General features: G+C 49.4%; 7 protein-coding genes across 7 annotated transcripts; 3 read left to right on the top strand and 4 right to left on the bottom strand.

Moving 5' to 3' along the window:
* Positions 1 to 1,921: 1,921 nt before the first annotated feature.
* On the bottom strand, positions 1,922 to 2,666 carry ARB_02740 (DNA polymerase delta subunit 4, putative; the record flags this gene model as incomplete). The annotated part of the gene is made up of 2 exons (XM_003010962.1): positions 1,922 to 2,115; positions 2,276 to 2,666. 2 exons carry the CDS (start codon positions 2,664 to 2,666, stop codon positions 1,922 to 1,924), a joined length of 585 nt encoding a protein of 194 aa, XP_003011008.1.
* Positions 2,667 to 3,015: 349 nt separating this feature from the next.
* Positions 3,016 to 4,871, bottom strand: ARB_02739 (uncharacterized protein; the record flags this gene model as incomplete). Its single annotated transcript, XM_003010961.1, has 4 exons — positions 3,016 to 3,212; positions 3,318 to 3,673; positions 3,736 to 4,532; positions 4,599 to 4,871. The coding sequence occupies 4 exons, from the start codon at positions 4,869 to 4,871 to the stop codon at positions 3,016 to 3,018; spliced, it is 1,623 nt and encodes a 540-aa protein (XP_003011007.1).
* A 1,252-nt stretch (positions 4,872 to 6,123) lies between these two features.
* ARB_02738 (uncharacterized protein) lies at positions 6,124 to 7,552 on the top strand (the record flags this gene model as incomplete). The annotated part of the gene is made up of 2 exons (XM_003010960.1): positions 6,124 to 6,278; positions 6,388 to 7,552. 2 exons carry the CDS (start codon positions 6,124 to 6,126, stop codon positions 7,550 to 7,552), a joined length of 1,320 nt encoding a protein of 439 aa, XP_003011006.1.
* A 316-nt stretch (positions 7,553 to 7,868) lies between these two features.
* On the bottom strand, positions 7,869 to 9,215 carry ARB_02737 (uncharacterized protein; the record flags this gene model as incomplete). The annotated part of the gene is made up of 4 exons (XM_003010959.1): positions 7,869 to 8,200; positions 8,260 to 8,491; positions 8,551 to 8,705; positions 8,777 to 9,215. The coding sequence occupies 4 exons, from the start codon at positions 9,213 to 9,215 to the stop codon at positions 7,869 to 7,871; spliced, it is 1,158 nt and encodes a 385-aa protein (XP_003011005.1).
* Positions 9,216 to 10,459: 1,244 nt separating this feature from the next.
* ARB_02736 (uncharacterized protein) lies at positions 10,460 to 12,807 on the top strand (the record flags this gene model as incomplete). Its single annotated transcript, XM_003010958.1, has 7 exons — positions 10,460 to 10,708; positions 10,790 to 11,151; positions 11,225 to 11,286; positions 11,349 to 11,628; positions 11,734 to 11,909; positions 11,965 to 12,077; positions 12,142 to 12,807. The coding sequence occupies 7 exons, from the start codon at positions 10,460 to 10,462 to the stop codon at positions 12,805 to 12,807; spliced, it is 1,908 nt and encodes a 635-aa protein (XP_003011004.1).
* A 501-nt stretch (positions 12,808 to 13,308) lies between these two features.
* On the bottom strand, positions 13,309 to 14,258 carry ARB_02735 (3-oxoacyl-acyl carrier protein reductase; the record flags this gene model as incomplete). The annotated part of the gene is made up of 3 exons (XM_003010957.1): positions 13,309 to 13,466; positions 13,523 to 13,928; positions 14,007 to 14,258. 3 exons carry the CDS (start codon positions 14,256 to 14,258, stop codon positions 13,309 to 13,311), a joined length of 816 nt encoding a protein of 271 aa, XP_003011003.1.
* A 575-nt stretch (positions 14,259 to 14,833) lies between these two features.
* ARB_02734 (uncharacterized protein) lies at positions 14,834 to 17,149 on the top strand (the record flags this gene model as incomplete). The annotated part of the gene is made up of 1 exon (XM_003010956.1): positions 14,834 to 17,149. The coding sequence occupies one exon, from the start codon at positions 14,834 to 14,836 to the stop codon at positions 17,147 to 17,149; it is 2,316 nt and encodes a 771-aa protein (XP_003011002.1).
* Positions 17,150 to 17,823: the final 674 nt, after the last annotated feature.

The raw sequence follows: 17,823 nt of genomic DNA, 5'->3' as shown, positions 1-17,823 counted from the left end.
TCAGCGGTGCGGTGCTCCATCGAGAGTGGGAATAAATGGCCCGATCTGGGGTAAATCTGTGTATTTTTGGTTTTCTGATCTTGTGCTCCAATTCTGTTTTATTTCGTGGCTTGCTTTCTTTTTGCTGGCTTGATCGGTGTCTCCATCGACGGAGGATTATCTCAGCACTGATCCATGCCAGCCATGTCCCGATAGCAAGCACAATTATTATTTACTTCGTTTTCCAGTCGTCTCTGCGTGTCTCTCTGCATGTCTCTGTTTTCCGTGTGCCGTGTGCGTGTGAATAGCCAAATCTTGTCGTGCCATATCCGATCCTAGCTTGAGGTTAGGGGCCGGAGATCCCCAAAGAGGCGATGCTCTCCGCCTGCATAACGTCACATCGTCGAATTTTACTGATTTCGATCCTATTTTTTAGCTGTTGCTCGAAGTCAAGAGTTCGTGGCAACTAGCCGCTTGTTGTTTCTTGTTTCTGATGACATGCATCCGCTGGATACAGCTGATGATGGGGATGATGATGATGCTGCGGGTGTCACTCGATGACGGATGTAGCATTTCACAGCCTCCATTCAGCCCGATGGCGAAGGCGAAGGAGTCAGCTCCCGTGCGCTGATGCAGGTTCCCTGGCAACGAGACATGTCGACGTAGCATTTCACATCTCATGGGCCGCCTGGCATTACTTTCTGCTAGCTGTTGGTACACATGCATATTCCTGCATGCAAGAGGAACATCCTCGGTGAGAGAGGAAAAAGAGAGCAAAAAAGGGGGCAAGCTAGGTCAAAGCGAGAGGAATCGGCCTCTGTAGGCGAGAAGAGCGAGCAAGCGTTCGGAAGCCCTGCAGATTGCAGATTCGTATACAGATGGAAGGCAAGGAAAAGGCCCAGCCCTCCCTTCGATTGGTCTAATGTACCTGCATGCGAGGATCTCGCAAATTGGCTCCCCTGTTTTAGCATCGATTAAGAACCGAGAGGGAAGAGCTGCTTGACTTCCTCATATTATTGTCGCTCTCTGATTTTAACCTTCTAGTCCTCTGTCAGGTCAACTAATCTCGTCTTTGCTTCTCGGGAAAGGGGTTGATATTGAACTCTGACACACCTAACTCTCTAGTCTCTACCTTAATTCTCTGCTCTCCCTCTCTCTGCGTATGTTTGTTCGGCCATATGGACAGTCAACCCTGGGAAACATGCATGACATGGTGATAAGATTACTCGGGGGACCACTCTTTACGATGCTGCATGCGCCAGGCAGAGATAGACAAGGTCGAGAGAAGAAAAGGGGCACTTGTCATCTGCTCGCTTGCTAAACCTGGGGAAACGGAGAACGGATCCATCCAGGGGGGGTTTCTGTTGGCCCGAGGATATTAAGGGCCTTTCCCCAGGTTTTCTTTCGTTCCGCCGTCTTTAAACAAGCGCCGACCCGTGTGCCTCCTTCTCTCTTCCATTTTCCTCTACTAAATTTCCATGTGAACAATGGATGCTGGACGAGGTGCATTTCGAAGATTTGGTCGGCATTCCTCCCTCTCGCCCGACCGATTGCTCAGGACCACTGCAGACAACCAATTACCGTCGCCATAATTGGCTTTTGTCCGCTGCTCTCGGTGGTCAAAAGAAAGATCTAGGGAGAAGAGTAATATGAATTCCAACCTTGTGCATTCCCGAGTATCAACCCGATGTCCAAAAAGAAAAGAGACCAGAAAACACGCAGCATCCTATGGTCCCTAGCGAAAAAAAAGACAAGAAGCGTCAAAAGCAATCAATGTCAACATCAGTCGACCCAACAGACCAAAGCATGCAGGATGCTAAGAGAAAGAAAAAATAACACAGGAAATCAACCAGCCGCGGTAATAAAAGAGCATCTGCCGTCGTAATTAAACATGAGAAGAAAAAACGAGGTACTCGGGAGGAATACCCAAGGGAACGGGACATCACGATAGCAACTCGTCTATGTATGCCTTCTCGCTCGCTTTCTCCCGCGTCTCTCCCTTTAACAAGACGGCAAGGACTTCAATAGGCGGATTCAGGCCGAGAGCATGAGCTCGTCTCCAGCGTTTTATCCGTGCAATTCCAATGCATGGCTGACAGAAGATATTTCGGTCAGCTTGTTTCTGCTGCTTGTTTGCTGCCGGGGAAGTATACTGATGAATTTACTTACGCCGTACTGACTGCACAGGTCAAAGTGCCGTAGAATCTTCTCCTCAATACTTAGATCTGCCTGATGCACTGTAAACCCGTAAATGTCAGATTGATGGCCCAAAGTCCCGCAGAAGTATTCAGCATACCTCTCGAGGCAGTTCGCTTTCTCTCCTCCGCCCGCCAGTACGCATGCAGCTGCTTCAACGTCAATGCCTCTGCCTGCTCATCTTCCTTCGACTTTGGTAACGCTGCCTCGGCTCTGGCCTGCTCGTGTACGACGGCTGTTGAAGTTGTGGATGCTGGAGTGGCCGTGACTTCGGCGGTAGGTTCTTGCAGCTGTTGTTGCCCCTCGTCCTGCTTCTTTGGCAGGCTGTGGGTGGGCAGGGAGATCTCCTTGGGCGAGGTAGACTTCTGCTTCAAGTCCTTGCCGGGTATCGAGGCATTGGAGAAGGGCTTTGATATCTTCGACTGCGAGCCGAACTGGAGGGTTGCCTGGTTGCTTTTGCGCGACTCGGCGGCTTTTCGGCGGGGGGCCATGTCGACGGTGAGTTAAGGATTATCTTGATGCGATAGCGAGCTGAGTATTTTAACTAGATCGCACTCTTGTTGTTTCGCTGTTGATAAGAAGCTGCCGTCGTTGGTGTCTGTCTGTCTGTCTGTCGTCGCTGGCTGCCTGGAGGCTCATCGGCTTGGTAAGAAAAACGCTGGTTGTCCATGGCAACCACCTTGAGGCGGCGGCTTTTTCTCCAGCCAACACAACACGAGCCGAGCCTCCACTCCAACAGTAGGGGAAGATGGTGGTCAGGATCAAAGAACTACGTGAATATAGCGAGAGAGACTGGTCTATTGAGGGCTTAATGGCTGCTATCTGGATAACAAAGAGGGACTATGGCTTGAACTTGAGGACATCCGCAACGACTTCCACCATCTCGACTACCTTCTCTTCCTCGAGCCGCTTGCCGTAGAGCTGCAGGGAGACGGGCGCACCGTGATAGAACTCAGGATCATACTCGGACTGCATGATCTTGTCGTGTTCGTTCAAGGGCTTCCAGCTCGCGTCTCGTTTCAGGTCGACGGCCTTGTCTGCGTAGGTGACGGGGAACGTACACGAAGGGAGATCTACCACCGGTCACAGAGCTTATCAGCAGCGGGACAGCACAAAACGGGCCAGGCGAAAGAGAAACATACCTAGCAGGTTACCAAAGGCAGTGAAGCCGAAGTACTGAACCGTCTCGCCGTATCCCAGACGAGCAGCGGGAGCAACGGCGGCCGGGGCGATGATACAGTCCATGGGGCCGGCAGTGTCCGTCTTGGTGGCCATCCACCTGTCGAGATACGCTCGTTGCAGGCCGTTGCGTTCGATGATCATATCACTCAGCTTGACAGCGTCTAGCTGGTCTTCTTTGAGCGTTGAGAAGGTCTTCTCCATACACTTGAAGAGAGGCTCGCCGTGCTTCTCTAGTTGAGGGAGGATGGCGGATGTTCCGAATACCTTGAACCCTTCCATGACGAGACGCAGAACCTCAGTGTGGCCAGTTGGTGCCCTTTTGAAAGCAATTCGTCAGTGCCATATATACAGTTTTGAAATAGCGGAGGAGTGGCCTACCATTCAAAGACATCATGACCCGCTTCTTTCAGTGCCTTGCTGACGATGTTAAGGGCACGCTCTATGGGCGGGTAGCAAGTCATACCGCCGTCATTGTTACCTAGTATACCAATACGCAGCTTCCGCCCCTTTGGCTGAATGACATCCTTCCTCCAGGGGATGGGGAGAAGTTTGGGGTCGGCGTTCCACTGCCCGGCCTGCTCGGACAAGATCGTCTCGCAAAACAGCTTGACAGTATCAAGTGAGGTTGCCATTGGGCCGCACACAGACGGGATAAACTCCTGTCCCTGTATGGCTGCTCGTCCTCCCAGGGTTGAGAACCGGCCAAAAGAAGGCTTCAATCCGTACAGATGACAGAACGCACCTGGAACACGAATACTACCCCCGATATCTGTCCCAAGTCCCAATGGCGCCGCTTTGAGGGCCAGGAGAGCTGCCTCTCCGCCTGACGAGCCACCGGGGCTCAAGCCCTTGTGGATGGGGTTTCTGGTCTTTCCCCAGATTCTGTTGTCTGTCTCTGCCATCAACATCGCCGTGGGCACATTAGTCTTGACATAGAAGACTGCACCCAAGTCCCGCAGTCCTGTCACTATCACGGAGTCTTTTACTGTAGGCTCGATAGTGTACGCCGCCATTCCAATAGACGACGGATGAGGGACCGTCATGAAGTTGTCCTTTAGTGAGACTGGTAGGCCGTGAAGAGGACCGACTACCTTTCCTGTCCTTTCGAGGTGATCATCCAGCTCCTTTGCACGCTTCAATCCCTCGTCGAACAGAACTTCAGTGACACAGTTGGTCTATAATCTCCCACGTCAGCCAACAACCTGTTCGTCCCCGAGCAGAAGAAACGTCCTTGTACATACCAGCTTCTGTGCAATGACAGTTGCCTTGCAAAAGGCTGTGGTTATCATGACGGAAGACAGCTTTCTTGTCCTGAGCTTCTCTAACAGCACAGAGGCATCGGAATTGATAATCTCCAGCTCCTCGGCTGTGAGAAGACCTGAAGTCTGAGGGTACGATCGCAAGTCTTGCGGCAGCTCATCTTCCTTGACATCGGGGATAGACCAAAACGCAGCAAGGGCATCATCTCTCCGCTTCCTCGCCGCCGCAGATATTTCCTTATAGCACTGTCCCATCTTCGTTTACTCGTGAAAATTTGATATCTGACCTTAACGCTGATGTGTCGTCTAGTCTGCCGCTCTGGCCTTTGCACTGCGAACTCGTCTCCTATTTATCTATCAACAAAGACATGGCTAACCGGAACCCCTCCTAACATTTAGCCGGTGAAGTAGGGCGATCCCGCCTCGGCCTTGCTTGACTGGAGGGTATATCCCGTCAACTAACTGTCGACAACGCCTCTCCAAGTGCTGAAGCTATCTTTCCCCTGTTGGTTGGACCATCATCCCCCGCAACGTCCCCACATAGGGTAGAGTATATCTTATCTGGCGGTGGACATGGTAATCTTTCCGCGATGCGGATACATCGTGGTCACCTTCATGTAGTTATACGGCTTGTACGGAGTAGAGCAGTCGTTTTACAGCAAAGATCTAGATGTGTATCAATGTGTTGTGGTAAGTGTTTATATGGTTGAAGAAACAGTCGTCTTATATATTGAAAATGTCATCAGCCTCCATTAACATCACAACTGAGACCACGTCAAAAGACCTAATCCAATTGGCATTCAACCTTAACCTTTTACATCGGCGTCTGCAGCCACTCCTATCTTAGTCGAATTGCCCGAGGTTGTCGGGGGATGTTTAAATGTTATTCGGTCGATAGGTTGGGCTCGTCTGTGGAGTGTACTCTCTTCTATAGACAAGATCCAGCTCCTCAGCCCTCCTGATAAGTCTTACAGCACAGAGTGACCATCTAGAGTACTCCGTACTTACTCTCCTTCGCCCAACTTCGCTTCCAATCTTCCGTGATATTGGGCTTGCTATGACGCTCCCTTCCATGGCTCCTCTGGGGATACAGGCACAAAATACAGTGGCTTCCCCCAAAAAACCCTCCACCCTCCACCATTCCGCGGGGTAACGAGCAACCAGCCAATCATAAGCCGTTTCTCCTTTTTATCCACCCGAACTTCGGCCTTAGTTCCGCATTTAGTCATATATTAGTCAGATATTAAAGTGGCGCGCGCTAGTAACGCGTCTGGCGCGTCTCCGTCGCGTCTTTTTGGTGGCTGGGAAGAGAAGAAGCCGAGAGAGAAGAAGAAACAAACCAACCACCGCGGGTGGAAAAGTGAGGGCTGGACAAAGAGAGGGCAATTGATAATGGACAGTACGGAGTAGCTCTCTGGTGACCTTGCTTTCTTGACTTGTTGGTGCTCCGGAGCAGTATTGCGGATACATCCTGCCCACTTACTTCAATTGATACTCACAGCCCAGCATGAGCCTCAGGCCTATCGAGCAGGCGTTGGCCAGCCTTCTGCCCGCGCTCGCAGAGGATCTCCCTCGTGAGCTGCTGAATCTTGCATCTTCCCTGCTTACCCAGACTCGGAGCTGTGGTGCGACTCTCAAGCCGGAGATGGAAATTGCCAGGCCGTATGCGTGTGCGGAAATCGCCTGCAAGAGGTAGTGTGCTGTTCGCTTCTTTCTTTGGATGCCCCCATTGACATGCAGACTAACTCCGGGCGGATTCTAGATTAACCAGGACGTTGAAACTTCCATCCCCTCTCAGCCGTCCACCATGCCCTCCCAGAGTGTACAAGAAGCTCTACGCATACCTCGAACAGTCCCTGCAAAGCTCGTCGGTCAGCTCCAAGCGCCAGGGTGCTGAACCCCAAGCACAGAAACGCGCATCGGCCAGGATACAGAACAAAGCTACGGCTCCTCCGGCCTTGCCTACCCCAACAGCCACATCATCAGCCATCTCATCTCCTAGACAGGTTAAGAAGACGGGGGATGGCCGGAATAATGCATCATCAAAGCTAGTGACGAGCAGTTCGCCTGCCGTGGAGTTACCTCAGTGGACAATGGGGCAAATCAGGACGATATGCAAGACGTTTCCTTCTCTCACGCGAGCAAAGGAGATTCCATCACCTAGCACATTTGCTTCTACACTGCCGCCACATGTATACGCCGGCCTTTGCTCAGTTCTATCCTTTATTTCAGCTGCAGAGGGACGACTTACAGAAAAATGGCAGGATCTCGTCTCGCCCGTCTTATCACTCGGGACAAAACAGGATGATCCCAAAGCATTGGAGGTGACCAATAAGAGGGTAACGACATTGAGCATTGCCATATATTTCGTTGTCTACACCCGGCGGATTGGGATGGTATACGATGCAGATGTACAACAATACCCAAACAAACCGATGACAGAAGTGGATGAGGCAGATATGGAAGAAACGATAGGCCGCGCATTAGACAGCGTTGGTCTCCCCCGGGTGGTAAATGGCCGTGAACAATACTCTATGGAAGTCGATGCATGGCTTATGATCATGCTTGAGATGGGCTGGGCCATTGACCAAGAGTGGTTTGAAAACATTCCTTTACCAACTGCAGATGAGATCGAGGCCTACAATCAGAAAAACAAGAGAAGAAAGAGAGGTTTGGACGAGGCTTCCGATTTTGAAGAAGACGATGATGAGATACTCAGTCCCAAGCGGAAGATGGTGAAGAGCAGGAATGCGGATGCTGGAAGAAGGCACTTGACGTCCGGAGAGCACAATCACTGTGGTGACACACTGCTACCTGGACTAGGCACAATGATGCATCCTCAGGTTGACTGGCTGAGTGAAGATAAGAGATACTCGTATGGAACGTGGAGGGACCGCATCATGATGTGGATAGAGCAGGTCGAGATCTCAGGTTGAGATGTGATCTTACTTCCACTTCTCTTCCTTTTCATGTCCTTTATATGTTTATTTTTCCATATCCTTTGTTGGTTCTTTTTTTTTTTTTTTTTTTTGGGCATACCCGGGAAACCTGCAACATTGTTTACTTCTAGCATATTCGGAGTACGGAGCACCATACCCAGGCTTTTTGAGAAATTATTTAGATCAAGTGCTACCACAACAATGGAAGAAAGCTTATCGGAAGACATTAAAATGTTTCATGGTCTAATTGGTTAAAATCTATTGAGAGCACATAATAGTGGTCAGGTGAAGAAGTAAAAGTATGAGGACAAGGTTAGTACCAGATACTTCTTGTCCGATGATGTGGCATAGTCTCTTTCCCGTCCGCCTCCATATCCTTGACCATATCATATAAGAAAAAGTCAATCAAGATGGCGTTGATATGTAAAGGTTTGGATCCATTAGCTTCATGATGGCCATTCCTCTGCCGTTGAAGCTCTTGTATCTCTCGCCTTATTAGCTCCACGCCCCAGATGCTGGCACCACGAAGCTCGACCTCCCGCTGATGGCCACTAGGTATGAGCTTGTGCTGCCGAATAACACTCTCCAGCGGCGGAGAGAAAAGCAGACAACCAAGCTGATTAAGCATTTGAGGGATACGATAATCTTATGAACGTTAGATGATTTACAAGTCCAAGATATGGGGGAGCGCTAGAGAAGCATACCGGCAAACATGGTTATTTTGTCTATATCATGAAACTCTCCGTAACTCTGACCTTGGAAGCAGGCCCATAAATCAGCAACGAGGATCTGGGCCCGCTTGTAGAACCGGACTTTCTTCCCACAGAACTCGGCCTCGTCTCTGAAACAAGGGAAGTTCTGAGCCAGGAGGTTGACCAAAGCTGCTGCTGAACCATTGGCTTCTGCAATACAGTTGGCAAAACTACATTCATATTTCTATGGGAACAGATTAGCATAAGAATGATGTAACAGACAATAATTGAAGTTAAGTATACCTCATAGAGAACTGATCCTGCTTCTCGTAGACAGGCGATGCGTTCCTCAAGAAGAGGAATCTCCTCGTCAGTGGCAGACCGGAAAACATGCCTCAGCACTTCATCTGTGCACTCATTTTCATCTTGCCAAAAGTCGGAGCTCGTAATGGGTATCTCTGTAAGTCTCAGCACGGTGTCTTTTTGGAGTGTCAAAGGACAAGCAAAGTAGGGGTAGATGAATATATACCCTCATCAAGGGCCCTCTGCAAGGCAGCGACCAGACTCCAATAACCAGTCCATTTCCTACCCCGATACTCAACCGCGAATCTCTTCGACGCATCAAGTTCAGACCAGAAGCTGAAGTTGAGAAGATCCATGGTGAATATAAAGTTGACAGTGGACTCGTCTTTAGCTTTGGGATGCAACTCATGGGCTGACCATGACTCAGTCGAGTACTCTTTTTCCTGCATCATCTTCCAAATATTTTTGGCAGCCGACTTGGTTCCCTTAGGGTCAAGGGCAACATCTATAGCGTTGTCAAAGATGAACTTTGCGCCCTCGAGAACCTTTGTCTCTGCTGGCGGCGGTGTTTTTGAGTTGCCTCCCCCCAGGCCGAGGGACTGCCGGAGCAGTTCCAGCAGTTCCAGGTCCGGCCCATCATCATCATAATCGTCATCCGCATGCATAATTAGATGTTTAGAGAAGAATTGAATGCAAAGCGTCCCAAGAGAGCGTCTCTGTTAAAATATCAGCTAGGGAAGGAGGGTATTAAAAAAGGAAACAACACATTAAATAGTTATGCAAATCAGAAAAAAAAAAAAAAAAAAGAATCCCCCGAATGAAAAGAAGAAGAAGAAGAAGAAGAACCTGAGATTCGTTTTGTAGACTGCTTTTTCCTTCTGGACTCCCTTTTTCTTTTCTGCAGCAAAAAAGAAAACTTTTTTTATATATAATTTCTTCTCGGTCAAACAAGGGGCTCTCCTTGCGCCGTTAAACTTATGCTTACGTAAATCAGGATTTTAAAGTCATGTGAATGGTACAAGTTTCAAGGCTTACATTTCCTGTCCCTCTATTGGTGCAATTTGGGCCAATCACGGAGCTAACCATGTTTAGCAAGCTATTCCTTCACGTGACATGACATAAACTAAATGCCATTATCTTACTAATCAAACCTTGTTTCCACGTCGAAGCAGCATAAAAAGCAGCAAAAAGCAGCAAAAAGCAGCGGTAAAAGCGATAGTAACAAGCCAGCAAGTGATAGCAGATGATAGTTGGCAGCAGTGGCAGCAGCAGCAGCAGTGAGGGTCTACTCTGTAGCGACAGTGTGTGTAGCGGGGTTAGGGGCAGTTTCTAGATACAAGAGCGTGCAATGCTCCATCGCGCAGCGGCTGGTTAACTAGTCATGTTCAAGGGAGACAGACGGCAGACGACAGACAACACTTGATAATCATAAGAGCAGCTAGACTAGTAGAGACGGAAGATACAGGGAGGAAACAGTGTGGTTCCTTGCTGTGCCCATTATTCGTTGCTTTCTCTGCGCTTTTCTCTCGGCAACGTCTTTCTGTCAAAAGGGCTGCAGGAAATCCACTTTCCGCCTGGGGATGATGAGGTCACCACCTCTTTTTTCTCTCGTCGTTCTCTCGTCCGCTCCCTCTCGTAACTGATTAGGTTAACTAACCACCCGCCACCCCGTCCATCGCGCGCCCCCGAGACGCAAGCGAAGAGGAGGCCGACGAAGACGAACACTGATCTACCTCTGCTCTGCTCTGCCTTGCTCCGACTACTGCGCCCTGACCTGTCTGTACCTGCGTCTGCTGCTGGGCCAGCTTGGTGGTCATCCTGGCTCCTCTGCGCGCCATGTCACCTCACGCGGCGCATGGCCGCGATCGTTTCCTCAAGCAGTCCATCGGCTCGCTCGTCCCAAAAGTCCATGAGGTATGGGAGATTCATCTATACGTGGCCATTGACCGTTTGTTTTACTGACAAGTTTTTTTGTCGCTTCTGGCAGAGCCGTGTGCTGCTTGTTGGCGCTGGAGGCATCGGCTGCGAGCTCCTCAAGAACCTCCTCCTCTCTGGCTTCGGCACCATCCACATCATCGATCTGGATACAATCGACCTCTCGAACTTGAATCGGCAGTTTCTCTTCCGCCACGAGCATATCAAGAAGCCCAAGGCTCTCGTACGTCTCTCGATGCATCTATATGATAGGGATGTTCGGTTCGCTTGGCTAACCTCGCACTCTTTCCTTGACATCACTTAGGTCGCAAAAGAAGTCGCTCAGAAGTTCAGGCCTCAGTCGACCATCGAAGCATACCATGCCAACATCAAGGAAAGTCGCTTTAATGTCGACTGGTTCGCATCCTTTGATCTCGTCTTCAACGCACTGGACAACCTCGATGCGAGGAGACATGTCAACCGGATGTGTCTAGCGGCAAACGTCCCTCTGATAGAGAGCGGCACCACCGGTTACAATGGTCAGGTCCAGGTCATCAAGAAGGGCCGGACAGAATGTTATGACTGCACAAACAAGCCTGTGCCCAAGTCATTCCCTGTCTGCACCATAAGGAGCACGCCCAGTCAGCCCATCCATTGCATCGTCTGGGCAAAGAGCTACCTATTCCCGTGGGTTTATCTGGCCATTTCCCCTTCCTCGCTTGTAACTAAATGACAACTAACATTTCTCTGGCTTCTACAGTGAACTTTTTGGAACGAGCGAAGATGATGTCGAGCTTGATCATACAGAAGATGCTGAAAACGGTACGCCAGCGCCAGCCGTGTCTTCTAAGAATTTTCTTGCGACTAACGAGATAAAAAATAAGCTGGTGAAATCGAAAATCTACGACAGGAAGCCAAGGCTCTAAAGGAGATCCGGAACTCCATGCCTTCTGATGAGTTTACTGAAAAAGTGTTCGAAAAGGTCTTCCACAAGGACATTGTGCGTCTACAAGCCGTCGAAGAGATGTGGAAGTCAAGACCAAAGCCAAACCCGCTCTCCTACAGCTCCCTATCCGAGGAATCTAAAGGAATCGACGCAGGCATTTGTTCGGATGATCAGAAAGTCTGGACTGTAGCCCAGAATTTCGTCGTCTTCAAGGACAGGTCAGTCATTGCTACATCCTAAGGTGTTGCTTGACCCTTTCTTTTTTTTTTTTTTTTTTTTTTTTTTTTTTTTTTTAAGGAAAATTAAGTTAACCAAAAAGGCAGTATTGTGAGACTGAAAAAGCGGCTCTTGGATGGTCAGCCCGGGACACAGGATGGAGACAAGATCATGCTGTCATTTGACAAGGACGATGTTGACACACTGGACTTTGTGGCTTCAAGTTCCAACTTACGTGCTGCGATCTTTGGATTGGAAGCCAAATCCAAATTTGACATCAAGCGTATGTTGCAGCTCCCTCCTGATGTTCAGTTTCGTTAAATACTAACCAACTCTAGAAATGGCGGGCAACATCATTCCTGCTATTGCAACTACCAATGCAATGACTGCTGCGCTGTGTGTTCTACAGGCCTTCAAAGTTTTAAAGAATGATTACGATAGTGCAAAGATGGTTCGCACCCCGTTTCTTCCATTTACGCGTGTATCTGTGTATCTCTGCTAACGTGGTGGTCCAGGTATTCCTTGAACGCTCTGGTGCTCGAGCTATTAATACTGACAGCCTCAAGCCACCAAACCCCGACTGTGCTGTCTGTGCTGTAGCTCAGAGAAAGATTTTCATTAATCCAGAGAGTGCAACCCTCAATGATCTGGTGGAAAAAGTTCTTCGGCTTGAGTTAGGCTATGGCGAGGAATTTTCAGTCAGCAACCAAATAGGGACCATCTATGATCCAGACCTGGAAGACAATCTGCCCAAGAAACTAAGCGAACTCGGCGTTGAAAAGGACAGCTTCATTACCGTTGTGGACGAAGAAGACGACAACCCCCGGGTTAACCTGGAAATACTCGTCTCCGAACGGTTAGTAGACCAAAATAACACATTGTTGTACCAGCAGCTAACGTCTACCAGAACCGACGATAAATCTCCCATCTCCCTTGAGGCGTCTGACGCTGACATCCCGCGGAAACCGAAGCCCGCTGGGGAACAGGAGCCTTCTGTTACCGCCCAGGAGAATGGAATATCCGGCAAACTCAAGCGAACTGCAGACGAGGCAGGGCTTGAAGTTGTCGAAGGTCAGCCTGCAAAGAAGATAGCTAACGGGACAGAAGACTGCAACAACACCCCAACAAACCCTATTATTGTCGAGGACGACACAGGCACTATCCTTATAGACGCTGATTAATGGATTGATTGGACCGGACCCAGAACAAAATTTAGAGAAGGGAACACTAATTTCTTTAGGCGGTGGTTTTGTTCCTCTTTCTTTTTTGTCTTATTTTTTTTGCTTTCATTACTAAATATTTCACCTAACTGGATGTCTGCCCCTTCGTGCCGGCCGCATGCATTGGGTCGCGACTACATATTGGAACCGGATAGGCGCAACTAAGACACGGCGGATTTCTTACGGCTGGGACATGTTCAGAATTATCCCACGGTTTCAGACTTTGCATTTACACTGGGATATTTTTCCTATTCACCTCCCTTCCTCCCTTTTGTTCCACCATGTGATGTGCTTTATGCTCTATGATTCTTGAACTCGGAAGTCTATAACCTAGCTTTCGTACCTGTATTATGCTACATATTTTGGCCGGGAGAAGAAGTTGAGGCACACTAATCGCTCCCAACGCCTCCCGGCACATCATTTCTATCTGTTACATGTCAAACAATGGTTGCTATCAAAAACTCACGCAGCACTCAGGCCTCCGTCGATATTTAGCACACAGTTATTAGCATATTGGTTTGTGGCTACGAATACGGCAGCATCGGCGACCTCTTCAACCATCCCTAATCGCCGAAGAGGAATGGACTGCACTACCTCCTTACGGAACTTTTCACTTAGTTCTATCCCAGCGTTAGTAGGGCAGTATATTACCGGAAACTGAACAAGCCCAACTTACCATCGAGCATGCTTGTGTCAATGTACCCAGGGACTATAACGTTTGCACGGATACTCGCGCCAGAAGAAGACAAGTTCGACTCCGCGACAATGGCCCTGGTTAATGCAATCACCCCAGCCTTGGTAGACGCATATGCTGCCACGCCTACTCCTCCCCTAGACGCATGCAAAGACGATATGTTGATGATACATTTCGAGCCAGCGTAGGATGCTGCCGTCGAGTCATCATTGGACTGCTGCTTCTGTGCTCGCCGTTGACGAAGGGCCTGTCTGGTCATGCTTCGGCAAGCAAAGATAGTTCCTTGCAAGTTGGTATTCAGTATCTGAGTGATATGCTCGTCCTTTGCAGTGGGGAGAAGAGACGAGTGAGAGACTCCAGCGGCGTTGACAAGAATGTCAACTTTGCCCTATGACTATGTATTAGTATCCTCTATCTAGAAATGCCATTCATCAAACCAATGCTATTAGGAAAAACGAGGACACACCATAAGGCGCTTGACGTCTTCACACCAAAATTTTGGACAGCCAACGTCCCCCGTCACCAGGGAGAAGTGGCCCGAATGGAGGATTTTAGCTGCTTCAGGACCTTCGTCTAATGAGGTCTCAGGAACTAACTGTCTCGCAGCATCTTTGAGTCGCTGTGTATTTCGTCCAACGAGAATGATTCTCTCTGCTCCCTCAAGGAGAAAACGCCGTGCGATTCCAAGGCCAATGCCAGATGAACCCCCTGTAACCATGCATGTTGCTCCCTTCAGACGACCCAAGGAGGGTGTCGATGCAGTTGAATAGGAACAACAAGCAGTCCAGCTCCCGGGGGCTCCTCTGATTGAATAGGGGTAGGCCCGTCGCAGCGCCCGACAGCCGGCACGATTAAAAAACATATGCTCCAACGTCAATCTCGTAACTAGGTAGTTATAACGACCACACTCCTATCGTTGACGTGAAAACTCCTGGTATCTTGGTATCTTGATAGTGGATGTTGTACGCCTAGTTAACTAACTACCATGGAGGTATTGGAAGAGCTGGCCTGGGCATCGGAGCCTCGGCATCGCCAACTCCGCTCCCCAGGAGTCTAACCGCTACAACGCAAGACGATCCATGTCGTGCAACCAGGTTGTCAACGAACTAGCATGTCGCTAGAAAGAAATGGCCCTGTCTCTCCAGATAGGTGGCTAGTCAGTTAAACTGGCCAAGGCTGCTGCCTGGCGAGTTGCTGGAGGGCCGTTCTTTCGACCTTCCGCTGCTCCCTAGTGAAAACTGCCTAGATAAAAAGCACCTCGAGCGTGTTCAAGAGCGTGTATCTGCTCACACAATGGAGAAACAAATACAGGAGCTGCTGGCTAGGGCCGAAGCGGCAGAAAGGCAGCAGCAAGAGGAACGACGACTTCGTGAAGAAGAACAGCGACGCCGTGAAAAGGCAGAAAGGCTTCACCAAGAGGCAGAAAGGCTTCACCAAGAGGAACAGCGACGTCGTGAGGAGGCCGAAGCTCAGTTACAGCCTGTACCGCTACCGGCCTTCCTCCAGTCCTGTCACGAGCTGTTGCTTTCAATCAACATCGTCACTGACCCGACCAAAACAACCAAAGGGCCAGTGACAAAGCCAGCCAACCGAAGGGTGCCTTCGCGGATGTTGATATGGGATACCTTTGCCGAGGAGCAGGCCACAGTGTGGGAAAAACTATATGAACATCCGTCATTCCTGGAGGAGAAGCTATTTCCTTCCGAACACCAGCTTGAATATGTTCGCCAGTTCATTTCCCCAATCACTTCGGAGATGGACCTTCGGTACTTTGAACGAGAAACAGTGGAGAATCATGTTCGTATCATAATCGACCGCATCACCGAACATGAGGATCTCAAGACAGCCCTCGGACTGCGAGGCTCCGTCACTTTCGAAAGCCACACGAATTTGGGGGCTACAAAGAAGAAACCCATACAGAGGGAAGAAGCCCGAAGTACGCTAATTGATGCAGCAGCTGCAGCAGAAACTGGACCCCCAGCGGCTGCTAGTCAGGGTAGCAACAGCCAGACCCGAGAGGCCATTACAAGGGGACAAGCAGACAGATTCTGCATCTATCGACAAGAGGGGGATGAGCATGTGCCTGCAATCGCCATTGAGTACAAAGCACCACATAAACTCATGCAAACTGAGATAGCTACCGGTCTCACCCAGGAGATCCAGCCCGCCCGGGATGTCATCGACAAGGAGTCTGATGACACTGAATTCTACTGCAAAAGGCTGGTCGCTGCAGTTATAACTCAGCTCTTTTCGTACATGGTACTCAAGGGGGTACGCTACGGTTACGTGTGCACCGGTGAAGCATTCATTTTTGTTTATATTCTCGACGATCCATCCTCCGTTCAATGTTCAGTTTGCACGCCAAGTCAAGATGTCAAAGGAACTGATGATAAGGACCTTCAGTCAACGGCAGTTGCCCAGGTGCTTGCATTCACAATCAAAGCACTTTCATCTCCGCCAGTTTCCCAGCAGTGGCATGATGCCGTTGATGGGCTCGATGTTTGGCCCGTGGAGTATGCCGATATTCTAGAACAGACTCCTCCTGATTCCCGCCCAAAGCGTATATCACCCCCGTACCGTGGTAGGCGACCACGCGACCTTCCTCGCTTTAGGATGTCGCTACGGTCAAGATGCCGGCCATCAGAAGATGGAGACCGGTCGTCAAGCTCACCCTCTCCATCTCCGTCTGCCTCTTCTTCCCGCTTAAGCTCCACTGTCCGCCGTGCACGAGCCAAAAAGAAAGCGGCCCTTCGGTCTAAGTCAAGCGGGAAATCAACTGAAACGCCCAACCAAAAGGAAACTACCAACGCAAGTAAATTCCCCATTTTTGCCCCAGAACCAGCTATAAAGACCCGCCCATATTGCACTCAGCAATGTCTTCTTGCACTCAGGAATGGTGGCCGTCCTGATACCTCGTGCCCCAACTATGGAGATCACCAGAACTATAAAGGCAAGATCAGACCAGGAAACTTTCGTTCCCTTATCCGTACACAACTTGCTACGGATCGTGGCCCAGATGCAGACTGCCGTCCGCTCTATAAAGTAGGTAGCTGTGGCGCCCTGTTCAAAGTGAGGCACTCATCGTCCGGACACACCTTAGTTGCCAAAGGGGTGGAATCCTGGAATTTGCATAAGCTTAAACATGAAATGCAAATTTACAACAAGCTCAAAAGCCTGCAAGGAAAGTGTATTCCGGTCTGCCTTGGTATCGTCGATCTGGTGCCAAAGTTTCCCTACTACTTCGATGAAGGGATTTATACCCACATGTTATTTTTGAGCTGGGCGGGAGAGTCGATTTCCAAAACAGGAGTAGTGCCCCAAGATGCCGATGTTTCAACCATGGTGCATAATGCCCTCCAGTCAATTCACTCAAAGGGCGTCCTCCATGGCGATGCAGAGCCACGGAATATTCTATGGAATCCTACCTCGCAACACGTAATGATCGTTGATTTCGAGCGATCCATTATACAGAACGCTCTGTCCGACGTGTCTGCGAACTCAGGAAGCAAAAAAAGGAAGCTGGCGGATACTTGCTTTACCAAGGAGCTTCAACGAATTGACGCAGTATTTGAAAACAAAGCTCCAAATTCCCGTGTAGGGCCTCTCTGATTTTGCGTCAGACGGGAGTTACTATAGTAAAAGGGATCCATATGCATCTATATATTCACCCAAGCATCTAGATATGAGCCAAAGAGCGACTCCACTCGGTACTAACCAGGGGTCAACAGGACGAAGCTCTATCTAGTATTTGTAGCAGAGGATAGATTATTTTTAGACTTATGGTTTTGCCTTAGTTACTTGTCATGTTACTTATTTATACCCAGATAGTGCCCTCTTTTTCCTTACTTACCTATAAGACCTATATATAATGTTTTATGTCTGTCTTCCGCTATTGCTCTTTGGAGTTCGTTCCTTAATTATCATTGGTCGCTTTATAGCGAGTGGCTTGCCCCACCCGACGTAACTGTGTCACGTGCTGGAGCCTAGCTTTAAGGTTGTGTTCGATGGCGGAAGGCTTCTGCGACCTTTCGTTCTTGATAAACATATGAATGATCAGCCAATAGCTAAACCAAGGACCACAGCTTAACTCTTAAGGAAAATGACTACTAATCAGGAATCAGCTGCTGAATTTGTTACTCTGGCTTCTAATGATGGGTTCGAGTTTGTGATCCCGAGGAGTGCTGCCTGTGTATCAGGCACCCTTCGCAGAATGCTGGAACCTTCAAGTCAGTGCAGCCCCATTGTATCCCACTATAGAGTTTACCCATACCCCCGATGTTACT

The sequence above is a fragment of the Trichophyton benhamiae genome, assembly GCF_000151125.1.
Source record: "Trichophyton benhamiae CBS 112371 chromosome Unknown contig01206.0, whole genome shotgun sequence".
NCBI classification, from domain to species: domain Eukaryota; kingdom Fungi; phylum Ascomycota; class Eurotiomycetes; order Onygenales; family Arthrodermataceae; genus Trichophyton; species Trichophyton benhamiae.
Note: the sequence above shows the minus strand (reverse complement) of the source record. Positions and strands in the feature narration are given on the sequence as shown.